The following is a 17125-nucleotide window of genomic DNA, read 5'->3' on the forward strand; positions in this document are numbered from 1 at the left end:
TCATTTTTGAGAATGATGCACATGTAATCAGTTATGTCCAACAACTCAAAGGAACAAAGGTTGATTTTACTTATGGAGCCAATGCCTACAAAACTATTCCAGGAAAACTGGCCTAGTACCGCCCTTAAAGGTGGTAAGAAGTAGGGGGGTACTTTTTTGAGGGACTCAAGTAGAGAGGAATTCACCCAAATTTACAGATACTGCAAGTGAAATATGGTAGAGTTTCTTGGGCTTGCTTCCCAAGTCTTGAGCTAGCAAACAATAGAAACTTTTAAAAGTGCAATTAGCTGTGGCTCCAGTAGCTGTTCAATACTGCATTGGCTCTCAGTTTTCAAAGCAAAACCAGGGAATCCTATATGATTAATTAATACTTGTTGCACCTATGAAAATGATCAGGCCAAACCAAATGAGTCCAGCCTTTTTTTATATCCAAAAATAATCTTTGGGATTTTTATGGTCACAAAAGGGGAAGTTGTTAGGAAAATTGGAGACTTTGAAAGGGGCAAAAAAAAAAAAAAATTACTGGGAATACTTTGATGGTATACCAGATATCTCTTCCGGGGTATCTGATTCTATACACATTTTGCTTTTTTTTTTTTTTTTTTTTTTTGGCCTTTAAGTTATTTTATAGCCCTGTAAATTACAGAAAATTGATGTAGAAATGAGCATTGCCCAGAGAAGTAAAAGAATTCTGCTGGTGGAGATACAATTGATTTCACTGTGGAGGCCTGTTTTGCATCTATTAGCAAATTCATTTCAGCTCCTGATTGCTTATGTATGTGTCTGTTCTTTGAATTCTCCTTTGAACCATTTTGTTAAACATCTTGTTCCTTCATTAATAATGAGCTAAATAAAATTTCCAATACATGGCCGCTTTATGAGAGTCATAGATTTACACTTGTGAAAAGACATATTTAATGCATGTGTTGTGTTTAAAGTCTTAAATATATTTGAGCTCTTTAGATATAAGGGGTAAAACAGGGACCTAGATTTACTTTTCTTCTAAAAGCTAGTCCTTTTTTCAGTATTTATTGAGTAACCCTTACTTTCCCTATTGATTTAAAGGCCACTGTTCTGATGTTATTTGGGCCATTTATGTGCTATTATGATCCAGTCATTTATTTCCACATCAGTAAAAATCTGTTGTAAGTGCAGTAGCTTTATAATATGCTTTGATAATCTGACAGGTTATTTTGATGTTGCACTGAGCCCATAGAGGAAGAAGAGATTACCCTGCCAATTTGGATTAGTCTAAAATGTAAACCATTTAAAGATAAAACATTGGTATACAAAAAGTTGGCCCAGTTATTTGGGCCTCATAACTCCTTCCAGACTATCCTACTCAGACAGAATACAACTAGAGGTCCAGAAGGTAGGCGAACAGGTCTTCTGAGTTGCAGGGTTAGTAAACCCATAGTTTATTCCCTAGGGGAGGTAGAGAATAACTCTTACCCCAACAATTATATATAAAACAGAGCAGACTAGAACGGTAATGGCAGACATTCATGGATAGTGGAAGAAGTCAGAACTATCAAAACCACTAGTGGATTAGACCTTTTGATTTAGAACAAAACCTGCTCATGCACTCAATGGCCTTTTGGGTGTTCATACTTTTAACGACTGCTTGAGTTTGAAAAGTAATAATTACTTACACCCTTTACCTTTGGAGTTTTGATCAATTAAGACATAGAGACAAGAGGCTCATATGCATAAAAATATCAACTTTATTGTTAATGAAGCTAAATTGGAATGCACAGCTTGGACTCCTGTGCCCCAAATTTCCACCTTGAGATCCACATGTGCTCTGCAGAATTGGCTATCAACCAGGCAGCTCAGGGAGAGTCAAGAAGGGCCTCATACCCAGTCATATGAGGTTGTTTTTGCAGTAACCCTGTCCAAAAAAGGAATTTGGGTATCAGACTCTGGCCATGTTGCTGGTCTGATAAAACTTTCCTAAGATCATGGAGAGGAGGAGTCAGTGATGGACAAAGCAAAGGCCAGGCTGCAGAAGCTTTGGAAGTACTGATATAAGTTTCTGTTTTATGGTGGCTACAATATGAGTAGAGGAAGACTAAAGTCTCAATTACAACATACCACAGAAATTAATATCCATAAAGAAGAACCTGAGTTTAAAAAGAAAGAATTATGTTCAACCTACTCTGATTACAAGGAATGGAGAAATATGTAATGTTTCAGATCAGATAGATTTCTATCAGAAGTACTTTAAGTTTGGGGAGGTAAATATAAGCTCTCATGAACATACAGTGTTCTAAAACACTGACAAATGTGTGCAAATCTGTCTCCAACAACCAAATGCCCCCCATTTTAGTATTGCATCCCAAAAGAATGAAGGCAAGTTCAAAAATACTTTTAGTTCACATTTTTAATGTTTAAAAACTATGTTAACAGAACAATTATAGAACAGAACTTCTTATATTTCTTTATTTACACCACATCCTGGGGGGAAAATAAACTATTTGATTAACCATGAATAGCAAAATTTTGTGACTTGTGACATTCACTTCTATCACCCATCTGAAAGTCATTTACAAGTTTTTACATTAATAAAACTGTGGTGTGCTACATATATTGGACTTATATGAAGTCTAAAATACAACTGGACTCTGGAGAGTGGATTAAGTACCAATGATCAAGATTCAAATGTTTTGGGTAAAAATGGCTTCAGACAGTCTATGTTGGCGTCAACACTGAAAATGAAAGGCAGACATGCGAGATTTTCAAAAACTTGATAAAATGGTCCTTCCCCCCCCCCCGCCCCTTCAAATTCGTGTTCATAGTTAATGTGCAGGTTTTTCCCCCCTTTCAAAGATCCCAAAGTTTGGGAAATGCAGCAATTCAGTTTTGGAAAAAATTCTCCCCAACTTCTGTTTTTATAAACACTGTATAGTGGTATCAGTGTTAACAGTGAAAGAGCAGTATGAAGAAACAATTTGTCATTTTGAGTATATCTATATGACAATAACTTGGGTTTAAATATTCCTTATTTGTAGCTCAGAGGATTATCTCTTAAATAACTGAGCTTAATACCAGTATAAGAAATCAATACAGCTATTTCTCAGACATTTTGCTTTCTAAAACAATTAAGATTTTTAGATTCCAAGTTTACACTGAGAGAACAATGTTACCTGGGAGAAAATGTAAATCTGTCTAGTTCCCAAACAAAACCACTAATATCTAGGACAACATTTATTCTTGATATGTAGACTAGATTCTTGATATGCAGACTTCTATTTCAGTGTGGACCAACGACTGAAAAAATATACAGCCTCCTGTTTATTTACAACATATTTACATACAAACGAAGTACTTCCTACAATAAACCTCAGCTGCATAGATTCTTCCTTTTAAAAACACAAATTCAAACTTGTAGACAGCCAGGCCCAGTTCAAAGCCCATCCTCTGAGAAAACCCTAAAGAAGGAGAATGTCTGAGCCTTGTGAATGTTACAATTTTCAAGAACTTTCCCTTTTAGATTTAGTGATATTTTTCAGTTGTTAGCCACCCCATTCCCAATTTGTACCTGAAAGCCCTATGTCATCATAAATAATCCACTGTGTATTTTAGAGGAAGTGTGTTCTTCGCTAAAGGATTCTCAGATCTGCCATCCCTAAGGAAAACCATGTATTAGCATTGCTAAATGATATAGTCTGTACCTTCTTTGTTTTGAGAGCAGCTACAAGTTTACACAACCAGAATGGAGGAATTCTATTCTTAAAGCTTCCGCCCTTTCTAAGCCTCAAGCCATTTACATTGATAAACTGAGGGAAACTAATGGCTTTTGCTCTAAGTCATAAAATCAAATCTGATCTTATCATCAACTTCCTCCCCACTCCAATAAATGTGCCCTTCAGCATTCCGATCTGTTGAAATGGAGCTGGGCTCTACATCCTTTTCTGAGCAGCTTGGAGATGCTTATGAAGTGCAGAACTTTCTAGAGAATTCAATTTAAAAGAGGGACAGAATGGGTCATTACACAACTCACACCAACACTGTGGAGAGCTTACTCATGACACGAATTCAGTATCCAAGAATGCATGTACAGAGTGTGTTTTCATTCTCCACACACACACACACACACACACACACACACAAACACCTCACCTCCTTCGCAGCTTCAAAAAATGTAATCTTAGCGCGCCTCAGCCCAGATACCCCCGAGTGCAGGCAGCCTTCCTTTATGATTGTGCACCTGCACCGGTGTTTCCTAGGTAACATACTCTGAGGTAGGACTAATGGGGAGAACAAATGAAAGACAAAGTGACCTGGAGTGGTTCTCAAACTTGATGTGCATCAAGATTGCCCAAAGGGCTCATTCAAACCCAGACTGCTGAAGGCTTCCACCCTGACAACTTCTGATTTCATTAGTTCTGGGGTGGGGCCCAAGAACCTGCATTCTGACAAGGCCTCAGGTGATGCTGTCACTGCTGATCTGGGGGCCATACTTTGAGAACCACTGGCTTAGAGGCCTGAGTCCAACTCCAGAAAGAAGTCCGTTGCAGGGCAACTGTCTCACGTGTCCCCTGAGACACTGAGCAATCTTACCACAGCTCCTTGTCCACCCCCAGCCCCATGACCATCACCCATGTGCACCTTTCTCAACACGGTCTGGAAGTATAAAGAAGGAAGGTCAGCAGAGAGCTTTTTTACACCGATCTGATTACTAGGCAGTTAAACAATGGTTTGTTAGCACTAAACCCATTAAAAGTGCTGTGTGCTTCAACGACTGGCATATAGGAGAAGCTAGGCAGCAACATCCTCTTCTGTAATGGGCAGGGAAGGAGACAAACGATAGGAGCAACAGGTCCTACGAACAGAAGAGTCAGGCCAAGCCTGAGAACTCCAGGCAAAAGAAAGGATAGCAGGGGAGGCACGTCCCTGGTGGTTTCCAGCCCACAAGAGGTCCCCTCATCCTCCTTCATCCTCCTTCTACCACCAGACTCTCTGGTGGCCCTGGATTTATTCTCCCCCTCCTGTGCTGGACACCCTGCTTCAGGCCACTGTGGTCACCACTAACTGGTGGTGGCTCTACCCCCACCATCCAGCAGCTGGTGTGTGGCTGGCGTGGGCAGTCCAGACTTCATTCACAGGAATGACATATTCTTGGCAACTCTGAACAAATACCCCTTAGAAACAATATTATTTTTGGTGGTTAGGCTTTTTAGCAATCATGTTACATTATCCTATTCTGCTAAACCATGGGTCTGATCATCTTTCCTAGCTGCTCTGGGAGCCTAAACAACATGTATAACATAGTTCCTGGAGGAAAATACATTCTGGCTTGCAAACAACCAACTAACAGGGCTTTGTAACATGATCTGCTTATAAATTGGGGACAGCCCGTGTTTAACAAGACTAGATTTCTTTCCTGTACACAGTTTACTACTCCACTCCCAGTAAGTAACGTTAAGTAAATTAGGGATTTACAGTATATTGTGTTATAAGAACTAGAGAACAGTTCTAAATCCAAAGTATGAAACTGGCACTGTTCACTAGTGTTAAGGTTCTATCTACCAAAGGAAAACGTGCTGCTCCCAATGGCTAAGGTATAATATTCTTTAGTCTACTAATTTAGCAGAAAAAACTTCTATAGCACTTGACTGTTGTTTAAATTCTACCTAACATCTGTGATACATGTATTTTTGGCTACCAGTTCACTATTCTGAACAAGAATTATTGCAGTACATTGACAGCTAATCCCACACAAATGATGTAATTAATCAGCGGTATATAACAAATGAACAGTGGGGTCTATTATATTCAGTTGATAATGAACTTAGATCACACACAAAGATTTTAAAAACCCATGGTATCACAGACATCAACAACGTGCCTCCTCTAAATAAATATTTTAAATAATAATAAAAATTCCTTGTGCTGACACATAAAATCCAGAGATCCAAAAATACCACTACACATCCCAAGAGTTCATGATAATTTTCTAAACTGACTTTGTGAGTGTAAAATGAATTGTTATAAATTAATGAGGAAAATACAAAGTAGCCTAATATTGCTTGTAAACTAAACTATGTATTTTTTTATGGAGGGTCAGTCCACTACCTGGCTATTTCACTACTCGGTGCTCTAGACAAGCCTCCAAGGGCCAAAGGACTTGCTTTGCTTTTCATCCAATATGGAAGATACTGCTGAAAGGGACAGAGGTGGCTGTGGATTTTACTAGGTTAGGTATTCATGTATAGGTAGGCATTCATATCTAATTACCTGGACTCTGTCTGACCTAATGTGGATGTAATTCAGAAGCATTACATTAAAAGCTATAACGATCCTACCAGGAAATGCAGGAAACAACCTTTCCTTCTCCCAAAGAGGATCACAACAAGGTACTTTGATGATGCCTTTTCTATGGGACATTAGTCTGTAAAGGGGGAGCGGACAGTTCCTGGTTACTCCCAGTGAATGGTGAGCAGAGGCCTTTGGGGATTTGAGTGAAGGAGGAACAGAACTCAGAGCTAAGTGCTTGGAAATCCTGCTAAGAGTCTGCAGTTAGATTCTGATCTCTGGATAAGAAATCCATGCTCGGTGAACTTAGGTGTTTTGAGAAATTCAACCAGAATATAAATGAAATACAAATCCTGTTTCAAGAGACCAGCTCACAGAACACGAACATTTCTTACTGTGTGATATAGACTGTCCAATCACAGGTGATTGTCCAGCTTAGGGAACATGTGGTTCTAGGTTTCCTTACTTCCCCCCAACTTTCCAAGCTGTGTGACTTGTCCCCAACTCTCTTCTTTTTCAGTCTCTGTGGATTTTCCCTCTACCCTGTTTAGGGGACAGTGGGGCTGCGGTAAGAGTATGAGGCAACTCTGTCCTCTGTGTGGGTCATGTCAGGCAGGCAGTAATGGCCCACTCCTTGGTTAGGGACAAGAAGAAGAAACAGCACAGGCACCAGAGTCCCCATCTGAGGGAAGCAAGGTACACTGATTTTGTCACAAGTTCTTCTCAAAGGCTATTTCTGAGGGTGCTATGTTTCTTTTCTTTTTTTCTTTTTTTTTTTTCTTCAAGACTCTGGGTGGATTGTTAATGGAGAAGAAATAGGAATGAGGCTTATATTTAAGGTACAAAAATCTTGTATTTGTAATAACCTAAATTTATAGATATAAAACAAGTCTTTTAAAGACCCCCCTAAAGTACCCAATATAAAACAGGAATTACTTCTCTTAGATCGTCCTTGGCTAGATACACATTATTCCCTGTGCAAAAAGCTGGTGGACATGAGTAAAAGCTGCTGGGTTCATAATTTAAGAAAATTTTTTTTCTCCTTTCAACAATACAGGTGTAGGGTTGAAGGCTATTTTTTTCAGAGGAATATTTTCTTAAGCATTTTGGATACTCTTGCTTCTCAATTTATTACAAAGGTGTCATGGGTCTCCCTCAGTGGAAGGTGACTCAGCTCAGAGTAACTTTGACACAATTTGCCAAGAGGGAAACAAAACTTCACTTGCTAGGTAACCCAAATGTGTGGTTTAATATGTTTACCAAGGTAAGAAGTCATTCTCACCCCCTTCCCAGCTGAGAACATTCATTGGAGAATGTCTCTACATAAAGCAGGATGTAGTACCAATGAGGCCACTGGACTGCTAGAGCCCCCGGCTGCCGGGTGATCAGAGCCACCTCAAATATTGGGCAGGTTCTGATCCAGCAATGGCACACACCCTGTCACTCTCTTACAAGTATCCCTGTGTGCTATGTTAACCAAAGTAGGCAAAATACTTATGAAACCATTTTTTTTTTCTGTAAAGCAAAATAACTATATACAATTCAAGATTCTTTTCTAAAAAGGTACAGATGATGTGAGTGGAACATCGGCAGGAAAATTATTACAGAATCTGGATGTGTAATAAATAAACATGATTGATGATCATGTTTTCAAAGTTTTAAGGGACCAGGAAGTAACAAAAAAAATAGAGTTAGAAGAGTGAAAAATAACTGTGAAGAGCACGGAGATACACAATTGCATGAAACTTAAAAAAAAAAAAAATATCCACAATCCTTACATTGATCTGAAATCTTAGAGGGACTGGAACCATTATAGAAACTGGTTTCTGTTTTGCTACCAAAATGTTATTCCATTTTAAGTATCTTGTGAATTTCTGTTTGCTTCTGTAAACTTGCAAAAGAAGTGATGAAGACTGCTGATGTGGGGTGACATGGCCGAGCAGCGGTCTGGAAATGTCTCCTGTCCTCAGCTGGTCTCAGTGGCCTTCGTCACTATTTGATGAGCAGGCCCAGTCATAGATGACCAATGGGATGCTGACCAGGGAAAACAACACCCCCAGGCCCAAGAAGAGGGCAGCCTGGAGCAACACAAAGGCAAGGGTTATTTTCAGTGAAGCCAACCACATACACCTGGGAAAAAAAGAGAAATGCCTTCCCTCTCTTTTTGTGTCCCCTTGTATTTGGGGTTTGTTACAGCCATTGCTGACCTGTGAGAATCATTCCAAGGCTGTATGGATCTGATTCTCCAAGGATGGGGAAACAAGGCCTAAGCTATGCAGGGCCATCCTCTCCATTCTAGTTCTTTGACTTCATGGTCACCTCAGAATGAATCCATTCTGTAACGCACTGGGTATCCTTACAGTTTCTTTCAAACTCAGACTACAACTAAAAGGGAAAAATGGCCTTTAACACCATACAGGTCATTTTGTTGCTTTTTACCAACCAACCTAGGTTATCGCTGGCAGGCAAACATTTCTGTTTGAAAAAGTGGGGGGAAAAGATATATAAGAGCAAAGTAGATTTGATCAAGTGAAATAGGAAATGAGTATCCACAACTAAGTTATTTTAAGGGTTGAGGAAGGCCAGCGTGGGGATAGGTTGCTAAATCCAGAATCTGAAGAACGTGAGGTTAGAAATTGCTTGGCCTTAAAAGTGTCCAATGAGAGCTTTGCAGGGAGAAGGATAAAGCAACAGAAGAGCCAAGGGGCTGGACTGGAGCCTGGAGGACAGGGCTAAGGAAGGGAAGGAGAAAAGGTGAATGGTGGATTGTACAGACTTTACCGTCAGAGAGCTGGTCTGACTCCCAGTGGGGCCCCACATGGACAGGATCCCTTGTCTAATGCTATCTGGTAGATCCTATGACCAGCTTTAACATGGGAGCAGGGTTGGGGAGGCCCAGCGAATTCATGGGCAACAGGCCTCTACCATTTTCTGATTTAATCTGAGTATATTTTACTGCTGCGCCAAAGTGACTGCTCCTTCTCTGTCCTTGTGAAACCCCTACTGGGAAGGTTTAGAAGGGTTTGGGACTTGCGGCTTCAGGGATAATCCTGTTGGGGAGGTAGGTGCTGTATCAGCATCAGTGCTGCCTCTCCTAAATGTACAAGGATGATCCCTCCTGCCTACATCTCTGCTGACTCTGTAATACGTGCAGTTGGAGCGCTTACACTATTTGGGAGGGCAGCTGAGAAGCCTTCTCCGAGGCCAAACAAAATGGTGCTCCAGAAGGTACTCATGTAGCAGCCACTTCACCCCTGCTTCCCTCACTGTCTCCAAGTGCACCACCTCCAAGATGCCTTTGAACTTCACTAGACCTGGAAACAAGAATCCCAATATAGAAAGGTAGTTTCTGAATCCAGGTCTGTTGTTCCAAAGTATTTTTGTCAAATCATAAAAAGGCTCTTTAAGCTAACTCAGCCACCTTAATTAAGGTGTCCCATGTTCCCTGGGTTGTCGGAAGGAGTTGCATGACTAGGAATTCTACAGAAAACAGTGGGCTACATGAAATCTTTGAGTCTCTTTCCCTTTCCTGTCTTGATAAAGACAAAGCATTGCCTTACAGAGAAACAGGATGACGGCTGGCCCTAACCCTAGCTCAGAGCAAAATCTAAGGCACAGTAAGAGTAACACATTTTGAGAGAATAGAGAAGATTCTGATGTGATATTTTAAATCTCCCAAAGGGGAAAACTATAGGACTGGTGTCCCCTTTTGAGGTCACTAACAGTAGGATTAGGTGGTGGAGATGGACTATTAATTTGGTAAATTTAAATGAAAAACTAATCAGAAAACTTAGAGTGGCCGGCATGAGACATACCCAAATTCTTTGAGTCCCTTTATCTCCATCCTGACTTGTGATTTTTAAATAAAGAGATGAAGGAAGAATGAAAATAAGCATATTAGCAGATGTAACTCCTGTAAAATAAGAAAAAAAAAAAAGTTTGAAGTTGTTACGGCGAAACTGTAGCATTCTAAGCAGCTGTTGTAGAATGAGGAGCATAAAATAAAGCCATACCTACGACTCCAAAAATATCCTTCATGGAGGGTATGAAGATCACCAACAAGTTGATAATAACCAAGAGTATGAAGGTAACCAAGACATGACGACATAAATTAAACTTTGTTTTCTTAGCCAGTTCAAATAAAGATGAACGAACCTACAGGATCAAAAAACAAAGATTCTGTGAGGGCCTCTGGCCTGGCAACCCTCACATTCTCAGCAGAAACGAACATACTGGTGCATGGGAATCTGTGAAGTGTTTTCTAAGACCTTGTGCAGTATTACAACCAGGGGTCTTGATTTCAGGCAGGTATTTTTATTTATAAATAGGTAGTTTTCTTTTGTGGGGAATAATTTCTGTGTGTGTGTGTTTTAAGTTTATTTATTTATTTTGAGATAGAGAGAGTAGGGGGAGGGGCAGAGAGAGAGGGAGAGGGTGTGAGCCTCATGAGGAGCTCAAACTCATGAACCATGAAGTCATGACCTGAGCCGAAATCAAGAGTCAGAAGCTTAACTGACTGAGTTACCCAGGGGCCCTGATAAATATATTTTTTTAATGTTTATTCATTTTTGAGAGACAGAGTGCAAGAGGGGGAGGGTCAGAGAGAGAGGAAGACACAGAATCTGACAGGCTCCAGGCTCTGAGCTGTCAGCACAGAGCCCAACACAGGGCTCAAACTCACGAACCATGATGAGATCATGCATGACCTGAGCCGAAGTTGGACACTTAACCGACTGAGCCACCCAGGCACCCCTGGTAATTTCTGTTTTTATCTATGACTAAGTATTCTCTTCTGGTCCTTTTATGTTCTCTCATCATGGACAATCAAGATTCAAACATTCTATCTACATTTCTCTGTAAAGGAGGAACAGATTAATTAGAATTAAGATTCATTCCATCAAAGGCTACCCTATCTCACTGATCCTACTTTCTTTCTGAAGAGCCTCAACCGAGTCTCGGGGTCCTTTCCTGATACAGTTTCAGTGACACAGGATAGTTACCTGCAGCAGGCTTTCTCTGGAACAGCCTCCTTAACACAGAAGGAAAGGCGAGACCTCAACTTTTCTCATATTGCACCGAGGCCTTTTACTCACCGTGAAGAATAACACCGGCACTGTGAGGATGACAGCAACAATTACAGCCAGCCGCACTGTCAGGATGAGAATGTCATCTTTACTCTGGTACTTGTGAAGGAGGTCTGATTGCACATTTTCTAAACCGAGGAAAAGAGAGTATTAGAAAGAAAGCACATGGCCGAATGACAGTTTTTCTGAACATCAAAGAATTTATAAACTAAAGGGCAAGGAAAGCAATGTTCTGGGTGTTGAAATAACTATTAAAACAATTTATAAAGTTGAAAAGAAAAATCCCCGGTGTGAGACATGCTCCACCTGTCCATATGTAACTTCAAAAGGAATTTATAGTAATCACTAGAAAGAAGCTACACAGTGTCGGGATGCTTAATTTATACTAAATTCAACCTAGGTGTGAATTGGGATTAAAAATAACATACAGCTGAAGAACAAAACCCTTCTGGAGCACCTGAGTGGCTCAGTCAGTTAAGCGTCCGACTTTGGCTCAGCTCATGATCTTAGGGTTTGTGGGTTTGCGCCCCGTGTTGGGCTCTCTGCTCTCAGTGCAGAGCCCATGCCGGATCCTCTGTCTCCCTCTCTCTCTGCCCCTGCGTCACTCACACACACTCCCTCTCTCTCAAAAATTAATATTTTAAAAAATGTTTTAAAATGCTTTAAAAACTCTTCTAATAATCTAGATTTTCCCTCCCTTGTTGCCATTCATCAAACAATGCTAAATTGCTGCAGTCTTGCTGAGGGGACTATAGGCTACATAGAGCGTTTTTCAAACCCTCCTCTTTTCACACAACTTCCAGTGGCCAAGCAACAGAGGTTGTAATGGAACTTCACCACAATCGGGAAGTAATTCTCTTTCATGTATGGTTTTCTTATTTAAAAAAAGTATTCAGCTTCTGTACCACTTTGAACTTTTTCTTAACTCTGAGCTTCTGAATGTTATTTCAAAGACAACCAAAGCTAGAATGAACCAATCTCAAGAGTCTGGGGGTGGGATTCCAATTCTATGCTGGGCCATAGACTGGCCTCAGTTTTGGAAAAAGGAGCCTAGGTTGTAATAAAAATCTCATTGGTTTTAATTTTCTTGATTCAAAACTCATAACCATCTAAAAATAGCTGAGCCTTTCGCTTTAACCTAGAGTATGAAAGGGTTTGTATTCTATGTGGAAAAAGAAACGGATTTGCAAAGAAAACTCAAAGCTTGGACGAGATAACAGTGAGACTGTTCAACTAACATGAAGCTCTCCCTCCCTCCCTTTACCACCCCCTTTCCCAGGCCTGCAACTCTGCAGAAAACTTAGAAACACCATTTTTATGCAAAAATTTAATGTGGCATTTATGGATTCATCAGACAATGCTGTCTGCCACTGCTTGTGAAAATGGTAATAATACAACTATATAATCAAGGTAGCCTTTCTCTCCAGGCTGAATTAATCATCTCTAAACATGTTTAAATTTTGAGGCATTTGTGTTTATGAAAAAAAAATGCCCCAGAGAAATATTATTTAATAGAGAACAATGTGAAATATATGTATTCAAATTTAAATCAGGTCCCAAATTATAATAATAATGAAACATGTTAAATACAGCTGGAGGATAATTTGAATAGGAGAGGATGAAGACTTAGTAAAAGAAGGTAAACTATTCATACAAGGTCAATAAATTACAAATGAAATACAATATATCTCTTTTTCAGGTTTCATTCCTTTTAACCTTCTCTGCCATTCCTTCAAATCTTTGCAGGGCTCCAAATTGCAGTGAATAGTCAGGCGTTTTATTTTTAATTAACACAAGTGTCAGGAGGGTAGCGCCCTGCTCTTTCTCACTTGCAAAATCTGTCTCTGTCTCTTTTCTATTAATGGAATCTGACCCAATTCGCAATAGCAATTAAGAAAGCCTCCTCTGGTATAGTTTTAAACTTTCCTCGGTAAAGGTGGAATACTTATAAAATGCAATTTCTTTTAAAGACAGTAGTAGGAGAAAAAAAATACAGTATCTTGTTTCAGTAATTATTCTACTGTGCAGTCTGCACAGATATATAAAGGAGTCATCACCATTTGTATCAGGAAAGACCAGCAAAATCAATGGGTAGATTTGTGGCTTTTTTGGGCTATCATGTTAAAAGTTATTTGGATACTAATTTTCGCTGATTTATTTACAAACACCTCTATTTATGTGCTAACAGAAGAAACTTACCATAGAATGTCAAGTAGCCAAAAATGGCAGTCAGGAAGTACATAACAAACATGGCGAAAAAGGAGATATTGGAAACCATCTGCATCTTTTTCTGTGATCGACTATGAACAAAGATAAAGGAATTTTAAAAATTAACAACCATGTTACTGAATTTAAGCACCAGTGTTAATACTGAAGAATAATAACAGCCTTCTATCAGGCTAGGACAGATCTGACCAGCTGAAATTACCTCCCTTTCCTGAACCCTCCCCTGCCCCCTGCAATTTCGCCAGCTTAGAATAACTTCTTTTATACCAAATGGGTATTGTGACAGAGAGATTCATGGAACTAACAATCCCTTGAGTGTTCTTCCCCATTCTTTTGAAAGAATATCAGGTTCTCATCTGAAGGGCAGAGAATATTTTTTAGTATTTGTTTTTGATATCTCCATACTCAGCATGTACGAGGAAAAGGGCAGAATAAATTCAGATGCTGTTCTCCCAGCCCCAGAGATCAGGGGCAAAGCTGGAACTTGACCTCAGGTGTTCTGTTGCTAAAGCTGCAGTTTAGGTTCCTTTTTTCCCACTGAGTAGCCAGGGATGCACCAGAAAGTCTCCGTTTCCAGAGCGATTAGTACACAAGTGGTTATGGATACGATGATGAAGGGCTCCTAACTCTTAGGTCAAGTTTACCCTGAGAGTTTGGACAAACCTGTAAGTTGCTTTAATGGCCCAAATAATTAATCTACAAGACTTGTGCTCAATAAGAGACCACGATAGTCCTAACTGTTGTTTGTGTCATAACAGGAAATATGGCAAACAAGAAAAATTAAGAATTACACACATCAGAAAATTACAAATTAAAAGCTGGACTATTAAATTTAAAAGATGTTAAAGACATATGTAAATACCCTAAGTATGGGATCATAAAGTATGATTGATGTACATTATGATTGATGTACACATAGGTAGCTGTAGGTATTTCAAAATTTACCCATATATCAATTACATATGAAAGAGTCCTGAGTGAATCAATGCTAAATGACATCTATTTTATTTTTGTTTCAAAATGGAAATAGACAGCTATATTGTATACATTTGCTGAGCTTAAGACTATGCCATGATGACTATTTTTGTATGGAAAGTCTGCTGACAGTGGGCTAAAAAGAGAACCCAGGATGGAATTTATAAGCAGGACTTTAATTTTCTCAAGAACAGCAATCAAAAACGTATCTATAGAATCATCTTAAGAGTTTAAAATGAATAATAATATACTTTTGTCCAGTTTGTGGCCTTAACATTAATTTCTTTCTGCCTGATTGAACAGCCTTTTCCATCTAAACCAAGAGGCAAATCAGACACAGCGCATTTTGCAACCTGATTATTATTATACACTTATAAAATAAGCATAAGTTACGTAAAGCAACACAAATACTTGAACTCGCCTAAGTAACACAGTATCTGAAAAATCAATTTAACAAAAAAGTCCACACACTTGGCCGCTTTATATATTTATGGTCAAAATATGCTGCAGCTTTCTGATGTTTCTTGCTCTTTTTTTTTTTTTTTTTTAAATATACTACTTGCTCAAGAATGTGAGAAAGTAAATGCTGAAGCTGGGTGATGCGTCTGTGGGGTTCATTATACAAGTCTATTTATTTTAATATAGGCTTTTCCCATTAATGAGGGAGATTATGGGGAGAAAAATGATTAAGGGGAGAAAAAAAAATCTCTTACTCTTTAAGCTCACTGTAAATCGGCAGGACTGATGGGTGGCAGACAAAAGCAAACGCAATGGTTGGCAAAGCATACACGGTCTATTGGGAAGAGAGAAATAAACATTAAGAAAAAGCATTCTTACCATAAACATTATTCAGCTCCAGTATTTTTTATTATTATTAATATGTTTAGTTATTTTTGAGAGACAGACAGAGTGGGTTGGAGAGGGGTAGAGAGAGAGGGAGACACAGAATCTGAAGCAGGATCCAGGCTCTGAGCTGTCAGCACAGAACCCGACCCGGGGCTCGAACCCATGAATCGTGAGATCATGACCTGAGCCCAAGTCGGATGTCTAACAGACTGAGCCACCCAGATGCCCCTTTCTGAGCTGTCTTTTTGTCTGATAGCTCTTCAGAATCCCTGGATTATTTGGTTATTAGGAGGGCTTTGATCTCTAAAATAGAAGCAGCTTTTCTAAGAGGTCTTATCTAGCTGGAGACATTAGGCACTTGGCACAGAGGGGTTAGAGGTTCACCTCACCTATAGCATATTTCACATACTTCAGGCATAGCATCGTGCTGGCTGGTCACACAGCATGTTTCCTACGTTATTTCACTGAGTCTCTACAACAACACTGATTAGTAGACAGACCACTGCTTTTCTCCTTACTCCCTCCAACAGGTTAGGTGACATGCCCAGGACTTCTGCCTCTATTTCACTGCTCTTTGCTTTATAGGGCGTGTCAAATCAGACATAAAAGATGGCTCGAAAAAGAAAACTACTTCCACATTCACTACTTTGGCTGTATCATTAGAGTTGAGAGAGAGAGAGATCTATTTAGTTTTCTTAGATAAGACTTTTTAAAACTCAAACTCAGTGAGACTTCTTATGCAAAAAGAAGGAAGAAAAGTAACAATATATCATGCTCCAATTCTGCCTGAGCACTATACCAGGCACATTCTAAAAAATCCCGTAAGATACAGAACAGAATCCTGTTTTTCACAGGGTTTGGTAACTTGACTAAGGATTTAGATCCAAGCCTGACTGGTTCTATAGTCCACTGTTCCCCATACTATTAACAATATCTCAACAGTATGCAAGTTTCTTAAGCGCCAGTTTGTGGTGGTATCTGTATTTCTGCCACCAGCAGATAAGGTGCAGGGGGCTAAAGATGTTATTTATCATTTTTAAAGATCTACAAGCAAGAGAGGAGCTGAGACAATTATCCAGAGAGAGATTTTCGCAGAGAAAGCTTAAAGTTGCCCTATATGTAAACTGGACAAGACAGAGCATGAAATATAATATTTGTCTATTTCCCAAAGGTCTCTAGATTGTGGGAATTTGGAAGTACTGGTATGCTGTTCTATCGAGAATGAATATTTTCATCAAGGCAATTTAACTACAAATATGAAAAATATAATTCCCTTAACAAAATGCTCTTTATTATATTTAAAAGATAGGGAAACTTACCTTTGAATTGAAGGTAACATATTTTGGTGTACACATGTCAGGATTGGTTAAATTAGCACTTATTGTTGAATTTAGCTCTGGAACAATGCAGGGGATTTGAAATTTCTTGTAGATAACCTGGTATTAAGAAACATGGGAAAAACAATATAGACTTTATCAAATAAAGCCAAACAATGAAAAATTGCTGTGTGGCCTTGTACTATGGCAAAACCAAGCCAACCATTTTCGTCAGCACTTACCACTATTAGGAAAAAAACCATACAGCTCAAAGAAAAGCCACTGGTATAGCCAAGATACCCTAAAAGAAAAGTTGAAAAAACTTATTGTCATTATTTCACATATCACCTTGTTTCCTCCAATGCATCATTTCAAGCATAGTTCCAATAATATACAAATATGCTTATGTAAATATAAGAC

General features: G+C 39.3%; 1 protein-coding gene across 3 annotated transcripts in view; it reads right to left on the reverse strand.

Annotated features, from left to right (window-relative positions):
- Positions 1 to 3441: 3441 nt before the first annotated feature.
- SLC38A1 (solute carrier family 38 member 1) overlaps positions 3442 to 17125 on the reverse strand; it is a 67278-nt gene continuing 53594 nt past the window's right edge. For all 3 annotated transcript variants that reach the window (XM_060657865.3, XM_060657866.3, XM_060657864.3), the window contains exons 10-17: positions 16948 to 17006; positions 16709 to 16825; positions 15257 to 15336; positions 13542 to 13642; positions 11352 to 11470; positions 10272 to 10413; positions 10074 to 10171; positions 3442 to 8336 (exon numbers count right to left, since the gene is read on the reverse strand). In XM_060657865.3, coding sequence (XP_060513848.1) covers positions 8235 to 8336; positions 10074 to 10171; positions 10272 to 10413; positions 11352 to 11470; positions 13542 to 13642; positions 15257 to 15336; positions 16709 to 16825; positions 16948 to 17006 — 818 coding nt within the window. In that variant the 3' untranslated portion in view covers positions 3442 to 8234. The remainder of the gene's footprint in view (positions 8337 to 10073; positions 10172 to 10271; positions 10414 to 11351; positions 11471 to 13541; positions 13643 to 15256; positions 15337 to 16708; positions 16826 to 16947; positions 17007 to 17125) is intronic.

The sequence above is a fragment of the Panthera onca genome, chromosome B4 (assembly GCF_046562875.1).
Source record: "Panthera onca isolate mPanOnc1 chromosome B4, mPanOnc1 haplotype 2, whole genome shotgun sequence".
Classification (NCBI taxonomy): Eukaryota; Metazoa; Chordata; class Mammalia; order Carnivora; family Felidae; genus Panthera; species Panthera onca.